At 46.8% G+C, this 23,302-nt stretch overlaps 1 protein-coding gene and 1 pseudogene across 2 annotated transcripts; both read right to left on the minus strand.

The window, feature by feature from the left end:
• Nucleotides 1–1,795: 1,795 nt before the first annotated feature.
• Mcl1 (MCL1 apoptosis regulator, BCL2 family member) lies at nucleotides 1,796–6,275 on the minus strand. 2 transcript variants are annotated; one of them, XM_021158406.3, is made up of 4 exons: nucleotides 5,495–6,275; nucleotides 4,974–5,221; nucleotides 4,695–4,752; nucleotides 4,150–4,285 (listed from the first exon to the last, which is right to left on the minus strand). In XM_021158406.3, the coding sequence occupies exons 1-3, from the start codon at nucleotides 6,126–6,128 to the stop codon at nucleotides 4,699–4,701; spliced, it is 936 nt and encodes a 311-aa protein (XP_021014065.1). In that variant the 5' UTR covers nucleotides 6,129–6,275; the 3' UTR covers nucleotides 4,150–4,285; nucleotides 4,695–4,698. The 2 variants fall into 2 exon arrangements, with proteins under 2 accessions (XP_021014064.1, XP_021014065.1); XM_021158405.3 differs by lacking the exon at nucleotides 4,695–4,752 and having other exon boundaries at nucleotides 1,796–4,285; nucleotides 5,495–6,271.
• Nucleotides 6,276–9,006: 2,731 nt separating this feature from the next.
• On the minus strand, nucleotides 9,007–9,328 carry LOC110291984 (small ribosomal subunit protein eS28 pseudogene; annotated as a pseudogene).
• Between the last annotated feature and the right edge of the window lie 13,974 nt (nucleotides 9,329–23,302).

A 23,302-nucleotide genomic window follows, 5' to 3' on the forward strand; every position in this document is an offset into this window, starting at 1 on the left:
TAAGGCAGAAGTGTCCAAAATTCAATGCAAGCCTAGCTCTGTATCAAAAGTACAACCCCTCTCCCCTTAACAACAGTACTGGGCAGAACTTAAGCTAGGTCAAGATTTGGGCATTTGTTGGGGTCTTGTCACATAGCACAGGCTTACCTTGAATCTGATGTAATCCTTTTGCTGGGAGTACAGGTATATGCCAAGCAAGACTTAAGAGTAAGTCTAACTTTTCCTTGGGTGCCACTGTCCCAACTTGCCTCTGCTAAGGGTATACACTTGTACACAGCTCTGCTTTTTCAATCCTATGAATCAAACTTGTGCTTGTGTCCAACCACTGAACCACCCTCCCAACATGTGAATCATTCCTTTCACTTTCATGTCTGTTGAGAATTTGTGAACAGAGATCAAGGTAGAAGAGGCCACCCCATTTCCTGCAGCTTTAATCAGGTCTTTTGGGTTGCCTTACACAGATGTTGCGAACTTAACTCAGAGCCGACTCTTGAGTGCTCCACTCCAACTCCGACTTTTAGAGCACAGCTCATGTTAGCCTTGAACTCCAGTAGCTACTTCTGACTCAGCCCAAGTGATGGGGTTACGATGAGCCAGTCAATATGCCTACCACAAAGCAGCTTTACAATCAAGTTACTGTCATCTAATAAAACCCACGGGGCTGGTGAGATGGCTCAGTGGGTAAGAGCACCTGACTGCTCCAAAGGTCCGGAGTTCAAATCCCAGCACATGGTGGCTCACAACCATCCGTAAGGAGATCTGACTCCCTCTTCTGGAGTGTCTGAAGAGAGCTACAGTGTACTTACATATAATAAATCAATCTTAAAAAAAACATGGAAGAAGGGACAGATGTTAAAGCAGACAGGATTAAGTACAAGGTGCAGATCCTGTTTGCATGATTAGTATTTGTGGCTGAAAACCAGTTATGCAAACCTCAAATTTGCACATTTCCATGGTGATTCACCCCTGCCCTTTCAAGGGATGTGACAAAGGCAGGATAGTTCTTCTAATCAGCGTATTCTTACCTCCTTGGAAGAAGGGGCACTGAAAACCAAGGTGTGTGTCATTGCTCTGCTAACCTTTTTAGATTATAAAAACAAAACAAAGCCAGGCAATGGTGGCACAGGCCTTTAATCCCAGCACTTGGAAGGCAGAGGCAGGTGGATTTCTAAATTCCAGGCCAGCCTGATTTATAGGGTGAGTTCCAGAATAGCTAGGGCTACATAGAGAAACCGTTTCTAAAAACCAAAACCACACACAAGATAGGGCTGTTGAGATGGCTGACTGGAGTCTTATCTCCTAGGTGCCACCACGGGAGAAGAGAACCTTGATTACAAGGTGAACCATTGTAATACAACTGCTATTGTTTTCATGCACACTGATACTTGGTTAACTCCCAAGGGGAGCCTGCACTTGGCTGGTGGGGAGCAAAGAATTTCTCCAGGTACACTGCCTGCAGAGGCAGGGATAACCCACCCAAGATCCCAGCTTTAGCACAGCAGGATCACCATAGATGTTCAAGGTCAACCTTGACTAATGAATTTAAGATACAAGAAACTTGTCAATGAGAAAGCCAGGTGTGGTGCTAAGCATTCTCCCCCCAACCCAAAAACCGTACAGAACTAGTTTAAAACAGGAATACATTAAACAAATTTAAATTACAGGTACTATATTCTTTACCATAAGGCAAATCAACATTCAATTTTGCTTTTATTTCACTTCTATTTGCTCAACCGACTTCCCTAAAAGGCTTGCACAAGAGAGGAAGGCGATAAGAAAAGACCCATACCACACCTTACTTTGGGGGGGAAAAAGGTTTATTTTCTCTTCAGAAGAAACAGAAGTTAGGGGAACATTTATAACCCACATTAACTTGCAGTTGGTCCTAACCCTTTCGGGAACAGCTGTTAAAAGTGTTAGGTGCTCTACCAGAATGAAGGTGTTCACCCAGACAGAATGTACATGGAAGATGCTTGAAGACTGCATGTTTTTTCCCTGAGAGACGTGTAAGACAAACAGATTTTGCTGAGAGCCATCTTTCCTAGCAGCCCCTCCCTCTTCTCTGAAGGATGTGCCTCAAGTATTCATCTAGTCAGCACTCAGACCACATGCTTCTTCCCTCCAAATCAACCCCTTTCCCAGCCACTGCGCTCTCCAAGTCTTCATGGCCCTGGACCTAAAATACCTACTAGGATCCTGTCTGTACTTCAGCTTTCATTTCACCCTTTGCGAGCTGGGGAGTCAGGCTCCTAGTAAAGAAAACTTCCATGGCTGGGTTATGAGAGGCTAACCTTTTAGTCACCTCAACCTATAGGGTTTATTCAACTACATAAAGTGCTCTGAAGTCCGAAGAGTTAAACATAAATAAGCAAACTATGATCAAGGATAAATACACAGGTACAAGTCACTCCCGCAAGCTGGCAGGCAGGGCACTTCTTCCCCATTACATTCTTAGTCATTTGATTCCTGCCTATTTTTATCTGCAGCCCTGACTAAAGGTCACATTCTGAGGCTGAAGCTTTCAAATGACCCTAGCTTAAATACCTTCAGTTACCAGTGGCTTTTGTTAACTGGGTTTAGCAAAACCCAGTGTTTCTCTAAACTTAAGTGAACAGTCATACATGGAGCAAACTAATAAAAGTATAAATGTAGAATTTCCAACTTTTGAAATTCCCAAGGGGACCTTTGATGTTTTTCTTACCAAAATAGGACAAAGTAACAATGGAAAGCATGCCAATCCAAGAATGCCAATCCTGGTCACTGTTGGTCACAGGGCTCAAAGAGGAAGCATTACTATCCTCTAACAGGAAAGCTGTGCTGACTCTGATTAGGATGGGGGAGGGATTACTTAGGTTCAAAGTTTGGGGGGGGGGGTTTGGGGTGAGAGTTCTAATGCAGATAACTAAAATGGCCAGTGAAGAGCACAGGGAGGAAGTGTAGTATCTATAGGGGAACCAGGAGCATAACACGCCAACAGTAAAGGAAGTAAAGGCTACACCTAGAGACCAATACAGAAATTCAAAACAAAGCTTGGCAATCCTTAGTAGACAAGAAATACATATTTGTTTTATTGACACTAGGTATAAACTTGTGTTAAACAAGTAAACCCAGTGAATAGCACCATGGTTAAGACTCTAACCTGCTTTACCTGTTACAATTTAGTAAATCAACAGGGGATCAAATGTCTTACATCTATCTACCTGTGATCCTTAAATACAAAAAAAAAAAAAGATTGGATAACCCTGCATAGTTATAAATCTGATTTGTTCTACTACAACCAGTCCACACACACAACAGGTTCTGCATATACACTAGAACGGATGACAAAGTCTTAAAAAGCTGTAAGAAATACATTTCTAACTAGAGAAGCTGCAAATTTCAAAAGGGTATGGAAAAAAACTAAATCCAAGACTTCCCTCTTATGTTCAAAGAAATAGACTTTCTGTAAAAATATATACAATTTTTACAGACAAATACATTTCATAAATTTTCTTAAAAATCGAGGCTGTTCAGTTTTGTAACTAATTAGTGAACCTTAAGTCAAGTACTTTTTGGCCATCACTAGGCTAATAAACTTAAGAATCATCCAAACCAAGCCAAAATAGACAGGGCTAAAAGCCCCGAGCACTTAGACTTTGTCAAGCACACCTGGACTGCTCAGAGGGCGCCCTTCACATTCCTGTACAGCACTGCAGCTTCTAGTCATCGTTTGCTGACTTGTAGATTACAAATCCATTTTACACAAGTCACTTATGTGGTTAATTAGGGCTTCTTTCTCTCAACACTCTGGGCAGAGTAATAGATATTTATTGAGCTGTGACTAGCCTGATGACTGGCCCCTCTTCCATCTCTAGATAGGAAATCAAACCTTTCCATCCACCCCTTTCATTCATTCTAGAAGTCCTTCTCCACGGCCTCTCAGTGTTTGCTGAGGGGGAACTTTGCTTCATTCAGACAGTGACTCTTCCAGAGGGAGCACTTTTCCCATGTATTTATTCTTGTTAGCCACAATCCTGTAGCCACTTTCTTTTTGCTATGTTGCTACAGTAGAACTGGACTGTTAAAATCCTGGGCAGCTTCAAGTCCACCTTCATAAATACACATGTTTTCACAGACGCATGTAGTTTGGTGGCTGGAGCTTTAAGAGTCCCCTATTGCACTCATAAGGCTATCTTATTAGATATGCCAGACCAGCCCCTACTCCAGCAACACCCGCAAAAGCCAGCAGCACATTTCTGATGCCGCCTTCTAGGTCCTGTACGTGGAAGAACTCCACAAACCCATCCTAGAAAACAAAAAAGAAAAGCACATTTTCAAGTATGGGTTTCTGCTGTTGTAACACTACATACAGAGAAAGGGTGAATTAAAATATCCCCCAAACAATGACGAACCAAATTACCTACTTCTGGGATGCAAGAGACACTTCTGGAGTTCTTTCCAGTGAGTAATCACACAACAGTTACATTACAGCAGTTGTATTGCACCTCAATTATTTTTGCACAGACTGAGCAGGGCCCATAACCAACCACTCTTTGGATCCATCCCCATGTAGTATTTCTCCCATGGGTATTTCCTAATGAGTGCACCTTACACCAGAGCTCTTTGGGCATTAACTTCTAAAATGCAGGCTCTACCCCTTATCCATTTGATTAAAATGAGGGGAATGTAATTTAGTCATCACAGGTGACTCTTACTTCTTCACGGTTTGAATCCACTGCTCTGAAGATTATCCAACTGAATTAGAAGTACAACCTACAGAATACAAGACCTTTTGGTACAATTCAAGACCGTCATATTCAGTTTTTCTCTGGACCTACCACCTACAACGACCAACATCATGCAACAAGAGATACATAAATTATACCTGAAGCCGGAGAGAAGCTTTGTAAAAACCCTCTAGGTGCCTTCTCCTTGACAAAATCCTGCACCCCATTTCCACTCCACGGTCCCTTTATATCACAAGTCGAACTTACCCAGCCTCTTTGTTTGACAAGCCAGTCCCGTTTCGTCCTTACAAGAACATCTGTGATAGTTTCTGCTAATGGTTCGATGCAGCTTTCTTGGTTTATGCTCTTTAAGTGTTTGGCCACAAAGGCCCCGAAAGAAAGAAGAGTCACAATCCTGCCCCAGTTTGTTACGCCATCTTTGAAAACATGGACCATTACTCGAGAAAAAGATTTAACATCGCCTTCCTTTTTAATGTCCAGTTTCCGGAGCATGCCTGAGAAGAAAAGCAAGAAACCTCATGGCCTCCTTTGTCTGCAGCCGGGCACTACCCTCCTGCCCACCCACGACGAGGGGACCGGGCTCTCCTGGCTCTAGAGCAGTCAGGCAGACCCCACGCCGACAGTGACATCCCACCCTTTCCGGCCTTTGAACCCAACAGCCAGATGGGCGGAAACAATGACTCACAGCCAGAAAATTCTGGTTGCAGAGCCAGGCTCCGGCTCTTCCCTCTTCCCGCACGGCCCGGCCCGCCCGGGGCGCCGCTTACCCTGGAAGGCCGTCTCGTGGTTGCGCTGCACGCCGTCGCCCACGCGCCGCAGGGTCTCCAGCGCCCTCCGGCCCACCGCGCCCGCCTCGCCCAGAGGCTTCGAGTCCTTGGAGCCGGTCGCCTGCTCCCGCAAGTAGCGCGAGATGATCTCCAGCGACTGGCGGTATAGCTCGTCCTCTTCCTCCTCGGGCGGCGGCGGCGTGGAGGGCAGCGAGCCGTCGGCCCCGGAGCTCTTGGCCGCCTCGCTCACGCGCTCCAGGAGGGGCAGCACGACCGGGCGCTTGCCGATCGCCTCCGGCTCGCAGCCGTCCAGCTCCTCCTCGGGAGACACGATGGCGGCGGCGGCGGTCGACGAGGCCATCTCCTCGGGCGGCACGGCGAGGAGGCCGGGCGACTTATGCAGCCGCCTTTCGGCCGACGCGGTGACGTCGGGGTCCTCGGCGCCCACGGGCGGCGGCCGGGCGACCACCCGCGCGCCGGGCAGCAGGGCGGCTTCCCCTCCCCCCTCGCGCCGCGCCTTGGCCTCCTCGGCCACCAGGCGCGCCCCTGCCGGAGAACCGCCGCCCGCGCCGAGGCTGGCGCCGCCGCAGTACAGGTTCAAGCCGATGACCGCGTTTCTCCGCAGGCCAAACATGGTCGGACGCCGCAGGCTGAGGGGAAGGAGCGGGGAAGGCCGCGACTCCAGACCGGAGGCAGGCGGAAGTCAGGAGTGAGGAAGGCCGTTCCCTGCCGCCGCCTTAGGGCCGTGCTGACGCAGGCGAGGACTTCCCGTAAAAGGGGAAAGGGGCGGGCGTTTCCGGAGGGCTGGCCGGCCACTCCGCGCCTCTTCCGGCCTGAGCGCTCTCGCGGCTTTCGCGGCTACCGTTGGCGGAGCGCGGTCCCTGGCCTTGGCTCGCGGACGGATTGTGCTTTTATGTCCGGTACAACTCTCAGCCCGCCTGGCCAAGTGCTTGGCTTCCCGGGGAATGGTCCCTGCTCCGGAACGCCTGGTGATCTGTGTCGGTTTTTGAATTTCAGGCTGCCCTGGAACTCTGCGTAGCCCAGGCTGGTCCTAACGTTAGGCAGTCCTGCCTTAGCCTTTCTCGTTACACTACCTGCTGCGTTTTTATAACATACCAGTCTTAAACACTTTTTTGTTTGTGTGTATTTCTGGTTGTGTGCCTGCCTCCACGTGGGCAGAGCAAACCAGGGAGGGCATCTCCAGTCTCATGCTCCATAGCACTCTTTTTTTTTTTTTTTTTTTTTTCGAGACAGGGTTTCTCTGTGTAGCCCTGGCTGTCCTGGGACTCACTTTGTAGACCAGGCTGGCCTCGAACTCAGAAATCTGCCTGCCTCTGCCTCCCAAGTGCTGGGATTAAAGGCATGCTCGACGCCCGGCCCCACACCATAGCACTCTTAACCTTAACCATTGATTTGCTTAGAAATTAGGGGGAGTCCTTCTCTGTCATTTTTCTACTGTGAGCCCCCACTCCCTGTGTTCCAAAATGACTTTCTGTTCCTTTTCTTTTTTTGGTTTTTCGAGACAGGGTTTCTCTGTGTAGCCCTGGCTGTCCTGGAACTCACTCTGTAGACCAGGCTGGCATCAAACTCAGAAATCCTCCTGCCTCTGCCTCCCAAGTGCTGGAATTAACGGCATGCCCCACCACTGCCTGGCCAAAATGACTTTTCATGGACAGCTATTAAGGGGTTATTTACGTGGAGCCTGTGAAAGATTCAACTGGTGAAAGGCTCCTGCCACTGAAACCCAGCCCTAAAGACCTGAGTTCAATACACAGAACCCACCTAACAGTGAAGGAGAGAGTTGACCTCTGGCTGCTAGAAGAGCCCAGCTACCTACCCTACCCCCAAACACAGTAAAAGTCTAAAATATGAGCCATTTATGGTGGCTAGGCCTATAGCTCAATTGGCAGAAGTGCTTGCTCAGGCCTGGGAAGGCCGAGGCAGGAGACTCAATTTAAAAATCATTTTTGAGCCGGGCAGTGGTGGTGCATGCCTTTAATCCCAGCACTTGGGAGGCAGAGGCAGGCGGATTTCTGAGTTCGAGGCCAGCCTGGGCTGGTCTACAGAGTGAGTTCCAGGACAGCCAGGGCTACACAGAGAAACCCTGTCTCGAAAAAAAACAACAACAACAAAAAAAAATAATAAAATAATAAAAATCATTTTTGGCTACATGATGAGCCTGCTGTCTAAAATGATCAAACGATGGTTATGGGCATAACTCAGTTGGTAGAGAATTTGCCTACCCTTGTGGAAGTCCTGGGTTGATCCCCAGCACCGTATAATACGGTGAAGATCTTTGGTGGACTGGTTAGACTTAATGTCAACTTGACACAAGCTGGAATTCCATGGGCTGGTGGTCCTGGGTTCTATAAGAAAACAGGCTGAGCAAGCCATGGGAAGCAAGCCAGTTAGCAGCTCCTGCCCATGGCCTCTGCCTCTAGGTTCCTGCCCTGTTTGAGTTCCTGTCCTGATGTCCTTCAGTGATGAACAGTAATGTGGAAGCAAGCATAAGCCTAGTGAACCCTCTTCTCCCATGCTGCTTCTGGTTGTGGTGCTTTGCCGTAGCAATAGAGACCCAGACTAAGACCCTTGGTCTACATAGGAAGCGCCCATCAGCCAGGGTTAAATGGTTGAGACCCTGTCTCAAACCAAATAAATAGATAGATAGATAGATGGATAGATCGATAGATGATAGATAGATAGATAGATAAGTAAATGGCAAGCTGGAAATGTGGCTTACTTGGTAGAATGCTTGCCTAACATAAAACCTTGGGTTTAAAACCCTGTAAATTGGCTGCACACCTTCAGTTCCAGAACTTGGGAGGCTCAAGACAAAAGGCATGGGGAGATAGATGATGGTCCAGCGAGTAAAGACAATCGCTGCCAAACCCTGGAACCTATGTGCTGGAAGGGAAACAAACGGACTCCTAACCACTGTTTTTGACATCTACATACACTTTAAATCTATACATTTTTGTTTCAGTTTTTAGAGACAGGGTTACTCTGTGTAGCCCCAGCTGCTCTGTAGATCAGGCTGGCTCTGTAGATCAGGCTGGCCTTGAACTCACAGAGATCTGCCTGTTTCTGCCTCCCAAGTGTTAGGATTAAAGGCACGCACCACCACTGCCTGATATAAATAGATAAACATTAAATTATAGTAAGTAAGGAGACAAGGAACCATATGATTATTTGTAGGAGAAGACCTAAAATCCTAGTTTTATAGGATGTGGCAGGGAGTATGGAGAGAAGCATTTTGCAGTTGTAGTGATTAAAATATTTCTGTAAGGAACTTTTAATCCCAAACAACAAGTAACCATAATCTGAGATGGGAGATGTATATATATATATATATATATATATATATATATATATGAATGACATGTTGTAACCGAGCAGCGGAATTCATTTGTGTTCATTGACCTATAGGAAAGCTTTATGGAAGAGAAAGGTTTGCCCAAGTTGGTCCCCAATTGGAAGCCATCTTCCTGCCTCGGCCTGCTGCATTCTTTTTTTTTTTAATATAAATGCTTTATTTAACAGTTGCAGATCATTCCGTGGGCTAAGTAGTGGATATCCAGAACCCCACCAGCTGCAAGATCAACGCAACCTTCGAGCTTCTCTTTCTGACTCCAATAGGGTGAGCACGTCACCTTCTAGAACAGGGCCTTTGACATTGCGGATGATAGAGTGGCTGGTGTCATCCATAAATTCCACTCGCACCTGCGTGCACTGTCCCTGCGAACCGGTCCTGCCCAGCACTTTGGTTACCCTAGCCAGCTTGATGGGCTGCACGCGACTCGTGTCCATGATGGTGGGGATCTGGCGGAGGCCTGCTGTATTCTTATAGTCAGGATACCAGCTGGCAGATTCAGCATAGACTTAAAAAAAAAATCACTTTAAATTATGTGCATGTGTACAGATGCATGTGGAAGTCAGAGTCCTGTGAGGCAGCCAACTTAGGTGCTGGAAAGTGAACTTGGCTTCTCTGGAAAAGCAGCCTGCTAGCTTGACCCCTGAACCATCTGGCCACCCCTTCTAATGCTTTGAGAGACAGGATCACATGTAGCCTTGGCTGGTCTTGAACTTGCTGTGTAGCTGAGCTAATTAATTCTCCTGCTTCTTCCAAGGTTGCCCCACAGACCTCGTATGGCTTTGGACTCACGTAAGCAGTTGGGAAACAGGACACTGAGCACCATGATGTACGTTCTAATTCAGTTTCATTACTAATTGTGGGGTTAGGATGACTCAACAGAGGGGACTAGAGACAAAGGAATAGCTGAGTCTCCTGCAGTATGGTAGTCAAGTCATGTTCTTGATGGCTGAGTGTGCATAGCTGTAAGCACAGCATACGGAAGACCCGAGATTCAACATCCAAAGCTAGCCTACGCCACGGTGAGAGTCTCTGTCTCTCAGAAACAAAAACAAAACAAAAACAAATGCTGGTGCTAGGAGGGGTGACTTATCCCTGGACTCCGCCAGTGCTTGTTAGGAAGCAGGGCAGGAGTCCAAGGTCATGTTCCCTCACTATTACATAATGACTCTGAGGCCAGCCTGGGCTACCATGAGTTTCTGTCTCAAAAAAACAAAATAGCCAAACACATTAAAACCAAACCAAACTCAGAAAGAGAGAGACCTCTCATGAGCAGCGGGAGTGGAAAGAAACCTTTAGAGACATGGGCTTAGGGGAGGCTTAGGGGAAAAGTGCCTGCCTGCCAACTGGCTTGACAATCTCAATCAGATCCCAGGACCCAGGGGACAGGGAGAGAATGGAGTGCCTCAGGGTCCCATGGCATATACCTCCCAGACTTTGAGGGTACATTTTACAGGCCAAGCCATCAAATTGAAGAAGAGAGTCTTATGTACTTTTAGGGTGGAGGTGTGTGACCTTTAAGATTGTAAGGGTTGGGCTGGGAGCAGTTGATGGGGTGGTGGCTGCTCACCTAGCATCCCGAGAGCGAGCCCTGGGGTTGGCCTGTGGCACCCCATAGTTGATGTGGAGGTAAGTGTATGTTTGTAATCCCAGACTGTTGAGATGAAGACATCAAGCTTAGAGGCTGGAACTCACCCACTTCCTGGCCAGCTTAGCCTATAACAGGACCCCGTTAATCAAAAGCAGACATCTCCACTCACCACCCAAGAAAGAGAATACAAAAAAAAGTTTTTTTTGTTTGTTTTTTCTAAAAACTTCCATGAATGTCACAAGAATCCTGCAGTGGTAACTGTAACAGCCTGCTAGGCCAGGCAGCCAGCCTCTCCAGTAGGGTTTGCACAGTATAAAAGCCCGAACCTAGAAGAATGTCTGTTGCTCCCTTCATCCCTTACATAGATTAAGCAAGTATTTTTGTTTGTTTATTTGTTTTGGTTTTTTGAGATAGGGTTTCTCTGTGTAGCCCTGGCTGTCCTGGAACTCTCTTTATAGAACAGGCTGGCCTTGAACTCAGAAATCTGCCTGCCTCTGCCTCCCGAGTGCTGGGATTATAATGGGTCACTACTCCCAGCTTTCAAGTGTTGTTTTTAAATTAGCATGTAAAGTAATGGACCTCATATTTCCATATATTTATGTCATTATACTTTGCTGTTATTCCTCTCCCTCCCCTAAACCCCCAGTAATTCCGGTTGGTTAACTGATCTCGCATGGGTAAAGAGGTAGCTCAGATCCAGCCCGGGGAGGCAGGAGTGAAAGTACAAACAGGAGAAAAGCAGGCACAGAAATGTAGCGAATTCAGAGGTAAAGTAAGTCCAAGCTAAGAGCAACACTGCTATGCAGCCCAGTCCGGGCTCCAGTGTGTATGTAGACCATCTCCATAGCAACCGTCTGCTTCCTGTCTTCCTATGACTTCATAGCTTGAATTGCTTAAGTGTGGCTAAGGACTCCAGTAAGTGCAGGCCAAGGGAAGTAAGTGGTCTGCCAAATAAGGAAGACAGTACAGGAAAAAAAACAACAGTGTTTTCTTTCTCCTCCGGGCTAGGTCTCCTGGCACCTCTCCTCCACTCCTAACCCCTAAACTTGGACCTTTATTAACATACCCTGCAGGGGCCCTCCAGGGTGCCGCTCACCCTTAATCCTAATACTCCGGAGATGGGCAAGTAGGTGTGGCAACCCATCATCTCAAAAAGAAAAAAAAAACTATGTCTCCTTGTAAGCTCCCATCAAAGGCACTCTTCCTAATTTACCCTGTCCTTACTTCCTCTCACGGTAAGAAAAGGGATTTTGGGGGGCTTGAAAGACACTGCTCTTCCAGAGATCCTGAGTTCAGTTCCCAGCAACCACATGGTGCCTCACAACCATCCGTAACGGGATCCGATGCCCTCTTCTGGTGTGTCTGAAGACAGCTACCGTGTATTCATATACATAAAATAAATCTTAAAGAAAAAAAGAAACGGGGTTTTGTTTGTTTTTTGTTGAGACAGGGTTTCTCTGTTTAACACAACCCTGGCAGTCCTAGAACTTGTTCTGTAGACCATGCTGGCCTCTGACTCGCAGAGCTCACCTGCCCCTCCTCCTCCTGTGCTGGAATTTAAGGCATGCACCACTACTGCTAGGCAAGAAAAGGCTTTGTTAATTTGCTGGTTCTGAGGATCAAACTCAGGACGTGAAGCCGACACTCTTCCATTTTGTATTTTTTAGGGAGTGGGGGAGGAGAGACGGCACGTAGTATACTTGAACTCTTGACCCTTCTTTGTTAGTGTCCTCAAAGCTGGGACCATAGGGCGGCTCTAGATTTAGGCAAGCTCTGTTTGCTGACCTATAACCTCTGTGCATCAGCCTAGAAGGGGCTCAAGGTCCCGACCTTACTCACAGGTAAAGCTAAGTTTGCAAATATTTTGTGATATTTTTACCAATTATGTAAACTTTTATCCAATTGGGGGATCCCCTTCGTGAGCAAGAGGAAGGGCAGAGGCTGTGGCTTCCCATTTTCACCCCAGGTGGCACTTTCGAGGCCACCCACTGAGGTGAAAAGAGGGGAGACTCCCATCTTTTTTGTGTGTGCATGTGTGTGAGTGCTTGCTTGCTTGTGTGTGTGTGTGTGTGTGTGTGTGTGTGTGTGTGTGTGTGTGTGTAAGGGTGTTTTGTCTGGATGCATATCTGGAAGTGTGTGCTTCAGCAGCTAGAAAAGGAGATTGGGTCCCCTGGGACTGGAGTCACAGACCTGAGCAGTCACGTGGGTGCTAGGGATTGAATCCTGACCCTCTAGCAGGACATTTAGTCTTTTAACCAGGAAGCCATTTCCTAAGCCCTAGGAGTCCCACCTGATGCTGTGGTAGGCCCTGAGGAACCCAGGAGGAGAGGCACAGAGGTGAGGCCAGGCTCTCCCTCTACCAGCAGCTCCAGAATTCTCACTAGGAAACTCCAGGGGGCATTTGGCAATGGTAGTGTTTGTGGGTCTCTCTTCTTGATACAGGCTCTTGTCCTGTAGCCCTGGCTGGCTTGGTACTATGTAGTCCAAGCTAACCTCAAACTGAGTGGTCCTCCTGCCTCTGCCTCTTGGGTTCTGGGGTTACAGGTGTGAGCCGTCATGCTTGGCTAGCGATGTTAGTAAACACCTTGAAAGGCAGAAGGCAGCCCTCAGAGCAAAAGTTATGTTGCTCAAAACTCTGCCGAACCTCACCTCAGCTGGGCTAAGGAAGCTGCTGGCTTAGGTGGTTTCTTTCTTTCCTCTTTTTTTTTTTTTTTTTGAGATAGAGCTTCATGACATAGCCCAGGTTGACCTCAAACTTGTGATCCTCCTGCCTCAGCACTTTGAGAGTGTATAGTTTGGTTCTAACAAAAGTAGTCAACATTGGAGCCTGGGGTACAGCTTGTGATCCAGTGAGGACCCCCTGGAATCAATTCCCAGCACAGAATAATCTATCCAGAGTTCACCCTTGCCTTGAATCAGTTCGTCAGAGCAGGTGCTATGGTGAACACTTGTGATTCCAGAGCCCAGAGGCTGAGTGAGGCTGAGGCAGGAACCCAGTTTCGAGGCCAGGGCAGTATAGCAAGACCGTGTCTCAAAAAACAAAACCAAACTAGCTACATCAGTCAGTCTCGGGTTAGAGAGAGCACTCAGTGGTTGAGAACTTCCCACTCTTTCCAGGGGACTTGAGTTTGATTTCCAGCACCAAGGTTGCCTGTTTCCCTACCGCCTGCAACTCAAGGTCACGGGGGTTAGCGTCGTCCTCTGGCCTTCAAGGGCACCCGGACTCAAGTGTGTCTGCCTCAGTCCAGTCACAAATACAAAAAGTCACCTGTCCTGGTGAGAGACTCAGGATTTAGGAGAAGCTACGTGACAGAGGCCATGAAGCCACGAAAATGGGTTTCTCAACCTTGTTTACATCACTTGTCTTGACTGAACAGAGCCCAGGAGCTCTGAGGACCCACTAGTTCCCATATTCTCAAAAACCTGCACTTGTATTCTTTTTTTCTCTTGTTTTATTTTATCTGAGCTAGCGTCTCCATAGTTCAGGGTGGCCTAGAACTCACTATATAGCTAAACTTCAGCCACCTCCACCTTCTGAGAGATGAAACTATAGTCATGTGACAGCACCTCCAGTGTGGTGCAGGAACCTAAACCTAGGGCTTTCTGTGCGACTGGCAGAGCTGTGTCCCCAGCACACCCTGTGGTCTTGGGGATCAAGCCTAAGGATTCTCGGATGTCAGACAAGCACTGTTACCAAGCTATGGTATTTCCACCTCTCCTGTCTTCTCTGCTCTCCTCTCCTTCCCTTCCCTGGCCTCTTCCCAGATCGCACTGTGCTTCCCCGGGGAAAACTTAGACGCCTGGGCTCAAATCATTCCCCTGCCTCCAGCTTCTAAGTAACTGGGCTTGCAGGCATGTTCTGCCACACCCATCCTGGGTATTTCTTGTACTTTAGGGCCAATAGAAGAGGAAGTGATGCAGAAATCCAATAGAGGAAGCTGGGGAATGACTCAGACTTTCCTAAGCATAAAAAGCATTTTGAAATGACCTTCAATGTCAAAGCAAGACTCATGACAACTGAATGATGCCAGGACTTTCCTTTGTAAGGGGGAGTTAGGATTCACATGGGGTAGCTTTAGTCACAGTACATTGTCCCTGCCAAAAAAAAAAAACCAAAAAACAAAAAACAACACCCTCCCTCATAGGTCTGTTGATTGTTTGAGTCTCAGACTCTCCCCCTCCCTCTCTCTCTCCAGGGTTTCACGCAGCCCCACTTGCTTCAGACTCCCCAGAGCTGTAGCCAAAGACAGCTGTGAACCCTTGAGCTTCCGGCTTACACCTCCACAGTGCAGGACCACAGCCCACTCTGGTGTTTGAAATCCTGTTAGTTGAATTTTGGTTCTAGTTAAAAACAAGCATAGGTTAAAACAGCTCAGGGTAAGTCACTTCCCTCCAAGCTTGAAGATCTGAGTTCCATCTCTGGGACTCCCATGGTGGAAGGAGAGAACTGACTTCCCAAAGCTGTCCTCTGTTCATGTACACACAACTGTGCTTGCTTGCCCCATGCACACACCCCACAAATGTAATACATTTTTCTTATTTTCTTTCCAGCCCAAAGATTTATTTATTATTATACATAAGTACACTGTAGCTGACTCCAGACGCACCAGAAGAGGGCGTCAGATCTCATTACGGATGGTTGTGAGCCACCATGTGGTTGCTGGGATTTGAACTCAGGACCTTCAGAAGAGCAGTCCTCTCGCCAACTCGCCAGCCCTATTTTATTATTATTATTTTGGGACTGGAGAGGTGGCTCAGCAGAGGGCACAATTCCAGTCCCTAGCACCTCTCTCAGGTTAACTTAGATCAGCCTGTACCTGGCCCTCTTCCAGCTTCTGCACGCACTTCCCTGTCCCTATCCCCACCCCCACCTCTGGCCCCCCAGACAAATACTTGAAGATGAACAATAATTTTAATGTAGTTTTGAAAAGACTACTGCATGCTGTCTAGCGATGCACTGATGTGACCCTCCCAGCACTTAGGGGGCTGAGGTGGGAGGACAGGTAAGTTCCAGGCCAGCCTGAGCTGATGTTGAGATTGTTTCTAACACAGGAAAGGACTGAGTGTGTGATCCAAGGAGGAAATCCAGGGATGATCTGAGAAAACTTGATGTTATGGAAATTCTATTCAGTCTTTCCTATCTGAACCTTCTGACAGATTTAATAAGGCGTCACAGAGACTGTGGATCTAGCTTGGGCAGAGTGCTTGCCTAGCAGGCACAGACCCTGCGTTTGTGCCCACCCGCCACCCCTCAGTACCATTCACACGGGATATGGTGGTATACACCGTAATCCTAGCCCTTGGGAAGTAGAGGCAGGTGGACCAGGAGTTTAAGGTCATCCTTGGCTACAAAGTGAGTTCTAGGCCAGACTAGGATACATGAGTTCCTGCCTCAAAAGAAAAAAAACAAAACAAAACAGTCCATTTTTTCTTTCTAATATACGATTAATGTATTCATTGCTCAAACAAGAGGCTCATTATGGGATTTCCATATATGTACATTGTTTTTGTTGTTTTGTTTTCTTTTTTTTTTTTTTTGAGATAGGGTTTCTCTGTGTAGCCCTGGCTGTGCTGGAACTCACTCTGTAGTCCAGGCTGACCTCGAACTCAGAAACCCATCTGCCTCTGCCTCATACATATATGCTGGGCATATATGTATATTACACATGTATTTTGCACATATTCCCTCCCCTACTGACCCTTTTCCTCTTCTAAAATAGTCCCCTTCTACTTTCAAGTCGAATATGTATGTGCAGTCTAGATTTTTCTAACAAGAGAAAACATTTGTCTTTCTGGCATGATTTCTTTCATTCTTGTTTATGGCTGAGTCAACTGCACTCTATGTATACATCCTTCATTTTCTATATGTATTCATCTGTCTCTCCGACCCCTGGCTGCCATAACTAGAGCCACGGTAGTGGCTAAGCAGGTGTCTGTGGACAGCAGCTTGGGTTCCTTGGAGTGGACGGACACTCAGAGCTTGCAGCTGGACCACACAAGCATTCATTCCTATGGACAGTCAAGCATCATCCCCTTTCACGCTCCCAGAAGAAACTCTGGCATCTGGTCTTTGCTTGAAGGCAGCACAGAGCCACCACAGTGTGGTTCCAGCATCTTCTCAAAAGCTCACACTGGTCACTGGAGGACTTCAAAGGCAAGGGAGCCACAAGGTGCATTTCTACAACTAATGGCCTTAGCTTAGACCCGGAGACCTTGTGGAAGGCTGCTGTTTCCGGCTAGAAACAGTTATTCATTGGCCTTCAGGTTTTTTTTTTTTTTTTTAGATTTATTTATTTATTATACATAAGTACACTGTAGCTGTCTTCAGACACACCAGAAGAGGGAGTCAGATCTCAAAACGGATGGTTGTGAGCCACCATGTGGTTGCTGGGATTTGAACTCAAGTCCTTTAGAAGAGCAGTCGGAGCTCTTAACCACTGAGCCATCTCTCCAGTCCCCTTCAGGTCTTTTTAAAAATACATTTTTATTAGCATTAGCATATGCCAGCTTCTGGGGGAAAAAATCAACAGCCTGAAACTGCTCTGTAGATTCACGTCTCTGAACCCATAGATACACATGCTGCTCTCAGACCTCACCAGAGACCTGTATGTAGCAGGCAGCAGGTAATGCGATCAAGAGGGTGGGTGACTCTTTGAGTCAGTGACTACAGTTCTCAGCCACAGATGGGCCATCCACATCACCCCTCCCCAAGGCATAGGGAAAGACTGGATGAGCCACAGGTCAGGCAGGCAGGACCAGAGGAAAAGGTTGTATTGCGGACGTGACAAGAACACTGCACTCATGAATGTACAATAGCTTGTGGATGCCAGGCATGGTGGCGCATGCCTTCAATCCCAATTCTTGGGAGGTAGAGGTAGGAGGATTTCTGAGTTCGAGGCCAGCCTGGTCTACAAAGTGAGTTCTAGGACAGCCAGGGCTATACAGAGAAACCCTGTCTCGAAAAAACAAACAAACAAACAAACAAACAAACAAGTAGCTTGTGGTTACTCCTAAGATCAAGCCAGTATGTCCTCCAGCGGTGGTGCACACCTTTGATTCCAGCACTTGGAGAACATGTCAGCCAGCCCAAAACAAATGGAAGAGAATCTTTATTCACCTAACTAACAAATATTAAATTCCTTTTTAAATTTAATTTTTCAATTATATTTACTGATTTTATGTGTATGAGTGTTGCCTGCAGGTGCCTATGTGCACTACATTTGTGTGTGCCTAGAGGTCAGAAGAATCAGGTTGTGATATACCATATGGATGCTGGGCATCAAACCTGTGTCCTCTCTCAATAGCAAGACATGCTTTTAACAACCAAGCCATCTCTCAAGTCCCAAACACTAAATCCTTTTTTGTTTGTTTTAATGACTTATTTATTCTTTTTTTTAAAAAAGATTATATATATATATGAGTACACTGTAGCTGTCTTCAGATACCAGAAGAGGGCATCGGATCCCATTATAGACGGTTGCAAGCTACCATGTAGGTGCTGGGAATTGAACCTGGGTCCTCTGGAAGAGCAGTCTGTGCTCTTAACTGCTGAGCCATCTCTCCAGCCCCCAAACACTAAATTCTTAATACCAATCATTAAACTATTTTGTGTGGCTTTGAGAGTCCTTATAATTATATTTTCTTCTTTCCTTAGGCGTCTGTCTGAATACTAACATGCAATTTTGTTGTCTCAAATGATTGTTTTATATTTTTGGTGGCTTTTGGGTTTTGAGATAGGTTCTCATATAGCTACACTGGCCTACATTTTCTAGGTAGCTAACTATGACCTTGAACTCCTGAAGTTAAAACAGGAGCCTGCCAGTCAGTGGTGGTGCACACCTTTAATCCCAGCACTTTGGAGGCAGAGGCAGGCAGATAGTTCTGAGTTCGAGGCCAGCCTCATCTACAAAGTGAGTTCCAGGATAGCCAGGGATACCCAGAGAAACCCTGTCTCCAAAAAAAAAAAAAAAACAAAAAACAAAAAACAAAACAAAAAAAATAAAATAGGAGCCTGCTCCTTGAGGCCATCCCACAGTCTGAATCATGCCATGTTTCCCTACAGCTTTCCGGGGTGCAGGGAACAGAGAATTAAGAAAGCAGTCTGTCAAAGGATATGGAAGAGCCAGGTAGCATAAATCAAGAGCTGGCCCTTTGACATATTTGCTACACTGAACTAATTCACATGAAGTAGAACGTCTTACCCAACCATACAAGGTTTAAACACTCAGGTCTTTACCTTGTCCTGGGGATTTTGGTCTGGAGATTCTTCCAGGGGAATTTTGCTTAGGAACCTAGGCCTGGAACTTGCTATGTAGAGCAGGCTGGCCTATGTAGATCTACTGACCTCTGCTTCCCTAGTGCTTGGCTTAAAATCACAGACCACCTTTCTAAGTCTCCATTCTCACTTTCCTTAATCAATTCTTTGAGAATTTCACATAGTGTATTTCAGTCATGTTTACCCTAGCTCCTCCCAAGTCCATCTCCCCTGACTTTGTGTCCTGGTGGGTTATTTTGTGTTTATGTGTTTTGTTTGTATGTATGTCTGTGCACATGTGGGTACCTAGTGCCCACAGAAGCCAGATCCCCTAGTACTGGAGTTACATGTGGGCACTGGGAATCAAACCCAGATCCTCTGGAAGAGCGGCCAGAGCTCTTAGCACTGAGCCATCTCTCCAGCCTCTTATCACTGTTAGAAACCTGTGAGCTCTGCTTTGTGCTCTACCCAAAGGAGCACAGCCAGCCTTAAAACTGGAGCGCCCTCCCCAGAAGCCATCAAATGTCCATATAGCTCTTTATTTAGGGGTGAGGCCTATAAACCCCTCCCACTTCTCATTAGATTAATAAGTGGCTTTTACTTTTATTTTTTTGGAAACAAGGTTTCTTTGTGTAGCCCTGGCTGTCCTGGAACTCACTCTGTAGGACAGGCTGGCCTCGAACTCAGAAATCCACCTGCCTCTGCCTCCCAAGTGCTGGGTTTAGAGGTGTGCGCCACCACTGCCCAGCTCAGAAGTAGGACTTAACACTCAGCACTTTGAGAAGCAAGCACCATGGACTCCTTGGCTAGTACTAAAATGACTTTTATGGAGCAGTGGTCAGGTGTCCACCCCCAATCCTCATCTCAACCTTTGTAGTAGCTGGGATTAGTCACATGTTCCACAGCACCCAACTGAGAGCTTATCACATGTACAATACGTGCCAATGCTAAGGGTGGCAAACGCTGGGAGGTCTAGACATTTCCATGTGGGCGTGGCCGAGGTCACCAGCGCCTCGGGCAGGAGGAAGTTGCCCCTTCCCTCCCTGGGGTTTCTCACTTCCTCCCAGGGCCAGCTATTTTGCTACTCTTTCTGAGTAAAAGCAGACTTACGAATTTGGGAAATTTTAGACTAAATTTGTTCTGCTCAATTTGTTCCCATCCTGTAAGTAGATATAGTTTCCTAGTCACTTGATTTCCATCTGTTTTTGTTTGTTTGTTTGTGTTTTTGTTTAGATTTTTTTTATTAGATATTTTATTTACATTTCAAATGTTATCCCCTTTCCTGGTTTCCCCTCTGAAAACCACCTATCCCCTCCCCTCCCCCTGCTCCCCAACCCACCCACTCCCACTTCCTGGCCCTGGCATTCCCCTACACTGGGGCATAGAACCTTCACAGGACCAAGGGCCTCTCCTCCCATTGATAGCCGACTAGGCCATCCTCTGCTACAGATGCAGCTATGTTTGTTTTTTTTTTTTTTTTTTTTTTTTTGGTTTTTCGAGACAGGGTTTCTCTGTGTAGCCCCGGCTGTCCTGGAACTCACTTTGTAGACCAGGCTGGCCTCGAACTCAGAAATCCACCTGCCTCTGCCTCCCGAGTGCTGGGATTAAAGGCGTGCGCCACCACGCCCGGCTCTATGTTTGTTTTTAAGATGGGCTCTCATAGCCCAGGCTGACCCAAACCTGCCTTAAGGCTAAAGATGACCTTGAACGGCTACCTCTTCTATCCCCATGCCCTGGTTTAAGTGCCTCTGGGGTTAAGAAGCTGCCACAGGGTAGCTCATCCATCAGACTTTTATTTATTGAAGCCCTGGAGCTTGAACCAGGGCCTTCCGAGGTAAAGGTTCTGCTGAGGTGGCTCTCAGCATCTGGCCCTTCCTGCTGCAGATTCGATTCCATCAGCCTAAACGCTTGCTTCTTCCTGTTCTTTTTCCTACACTAGGACAGACCCTAATGTCTTCCGTATCTCTCCAGCAATTCTGCATCCATTTAAATATTTCACCAACTCAATTCTCCAAGTTTCTTAGTTCTTTTCTGAATTAGATAATTTAATTTTTCTTTTGCAACAAGTACATTTGGGTTGGGGTAGACTTAGCATGCAGCCCAGGTTCAAGGTTATGACACTTGACAGGTAGAGAGAGACAGCAGACCAGGATCGTCCTCAGCCACACAGTGAGTTCAAGACCAGCCTGAAGAGCCAGGCGTGGGGGCGCACGCCTTTAGTCCCAGCACTCGGGAGGCAGAGGCAGGCGGATTTCTGAGTTCGAGGCCAGCCTGGTCTACAGAGTGAGTTCCAGGACAGCCAGGGCTACACAGAGAAACCCTGTCTTGAAAAACAAAAACAAGAAAGGCATTTCTAATTAAAATTCGCTGGGATCAGTGGGAGGGATGGGAGGCGACGGGTGGGAATATAATACAAATGCAAATGTACATATGTATAAAGTATCATAACAAGTGTATCTTCAGTAAACGCTAACAGAAGCGTTCCGATCCAGTGACAAGGTGAGTTTCCTCCGGAGGTCAGCCATTACCAGGCATATGTTCTCTTTTTTCTTTTTTAAACGTATCTGGACATTTAAGTTTAAAACAATATTTTATGTGTATGAGTATTTGCACGCACCTCAAGTGTGCCTGGTGCCTGTAGAGGCTGGAGTTTATACATGGGTTATCCTAGAACTGGAGTTTATACGTGGTTGTAAGCTGCCGCATGAGTGCTGGGAATTGAACCTGGGTTCTCTGCATGAGCCATCTCTCAGGCCATTAACTCTTCTTTTTAAAATTGTGTGTTAATAAGCTTGGGGAGCTACCACCATCAAAACTGCTGTGGCTGGAAGCCTGTCTCAGCAGTGTAGGGAGGAGAGGGCAGGGGCTCAAGGTTAAATACCTATTTAAGGAGGTGCAGGCCAGCCTGGGCTTCAGGCAGGACACCCCTTTTCAAAACAAACAAAATCCCAACTTCCAAAAATAACAGAGCAAACCTCAGATATATGAGTCCTCAACTTCATAGCCTAACGTGCTAAGTCCCTTAGTAACTGAACCACCCCGACTCTCACATCTTACACCCTACGCACCCAACTCAGTCTGACTCCCAAGTTTCAAATTCCAACAGCATCCCAGTGACACTGTCAGGAGAGGAGCTTCCCAGTTAGTCACTTCTGCCACAGCTGAATCATCCACTTTTTCACTCTGTAACGATTTTTGTTGAACTGTTTCCCGTGACTTCCTAGGCTTATCTAACTAGAACAGGTGGAGTCTTCAGATTGTCTGTCACCAGGACCTTTGCCCCTTTGCTCTCTTGCTTGTGTCTATAAACCATGACCCAGAACAACACAGTTGTGTCTTTGCTCACATACCCACGCAGCTGAGTACTAAAGAGTTCCTGGTCCTCGTTTTTTTTCCTTAACCTTTGGTTTATTTGAGATGCTCTCCACACGTGGTCTTGGCTGCCTCTGGAATACCGATTGATTCCACGGTTGTATACCATCCATCCTGGCTTCCTTTTTGCCTATTATTTTTGGGCTGGATTTCTTCTGTTCCCTTCTTTTTTAGTCCTCGACCTCACCTCTTTTTCCCTGAGACAGGGTTTCTCGGTGTAGCCCTGGCTGTCTTTGAACTTGTAGATCCATTTGCCTCTCTGCATCCCAAGTGCTGAGATTAAAGTTGTGCTTCACTGCTCCGCTCATCTTCTCTTCTGCATCCTTTCCTGGCTGCTCTTTTAAAGATTCATTTACTTATTTATTTTATGTATGTGAGTACATTGTAGCTGTACAGATGGTTGTGAGCCTTCATGTGGTTGCTGGGAATTGAATTTTTAGGACCTCTGCTCACTCCAGTGGGTTTGGCCCGATTGCTCCGGCCCAAAGATTTATTGATTTATTATACATAAGTACACTGTAGCTGACTTCAGACGCACCAGAAGAGGGTGTCAGATCTCATTAGGGGTGGTTGTGAGCCACCATGTTGGGATTTGAACTCAGGACCTTGGAAAGAGCAGTCAGTGCCCTTATCCACTGAGCCATCTTGCCAGCCCCTGGTGGTTCTTTTAAAACTCCCAACCCAACTTCCACCTCAATTCAACAAGTAACTTTGACATTTGAGTTCACAGGGCTGGGAGAGTAGTTCAGTGGTGAAGCACTTGCCCAGATAGACATGTGAGACTCTGGGCTCAGTCTACAGCCTTCTCAATAAAGAACAAGGTAGTGGCCAGAGAAGGCAGCCACCGGTTGCCTAGCCCCAACCATAAACTGCTGTGAGTCCAGACAGGACAAGGAAAACGCCCTTATAACTAATTTCTTACTCAGATTCCCACCCAGAAGAAATAGAGCATCCAGGATAGGCTGGCACATAGTGGGAGCTCAATAAATGTGCACTGACTGAGGCTGTTATATAACGGATCCACCTGCACCTGGGCTTGCCTGCCCATATTCGCTCTTCCTCCGAGAGCCCGGGTTTAGTTACTACCATTGTGGAATGAGCTTCAAGGTCTACTTAGCCTTTCTACTCAGTCCTTCAAATGTGTCTACTGCCCCCTCACCTTTCCTAGGCTGCAAATTTCCTAAGTAGGTTCAGATTGGCTTAGAGTTTGTGATCTTTCTG

This window comes from Mus caroli, unplaced genomic scaffold (assembly GCF_978045245.1).
Source record: "Mus caroli unplaced genomic scaffold, Mus_caroli_1 scaffold_3, whole genome shotgun sequence".
Taxonomy (NCBI): Eukaryota; Metazoa; Chordata; class Mammalia; order Rodentia; family Muridae; genus Mus; species Mus caroli.

Coding starts and splice junctions, on each gene's coding strand:
- Mcl1 (XM_021158405.3), bottom strand. CDS start 6,128: ATGTTTGGCCTGCGGAGAAACGCGGTCATCGGCTTGAACCTGTACTGC. Junction 5,222..5,494: donor CCACGAGACGGCCTTCCAGG/GTAAGCGGCGCC, acceptor TTTTCTTCTCAG/GCATGCTCCGGAAACTGGAC. Junction 4,286..4,973: donor TTGTCAAACAAAGAGGCTGG/GTAAGTTCGACT, acceptor TTTGTTTTCTAG/GATGGGTTTGTGGAGTTCTT.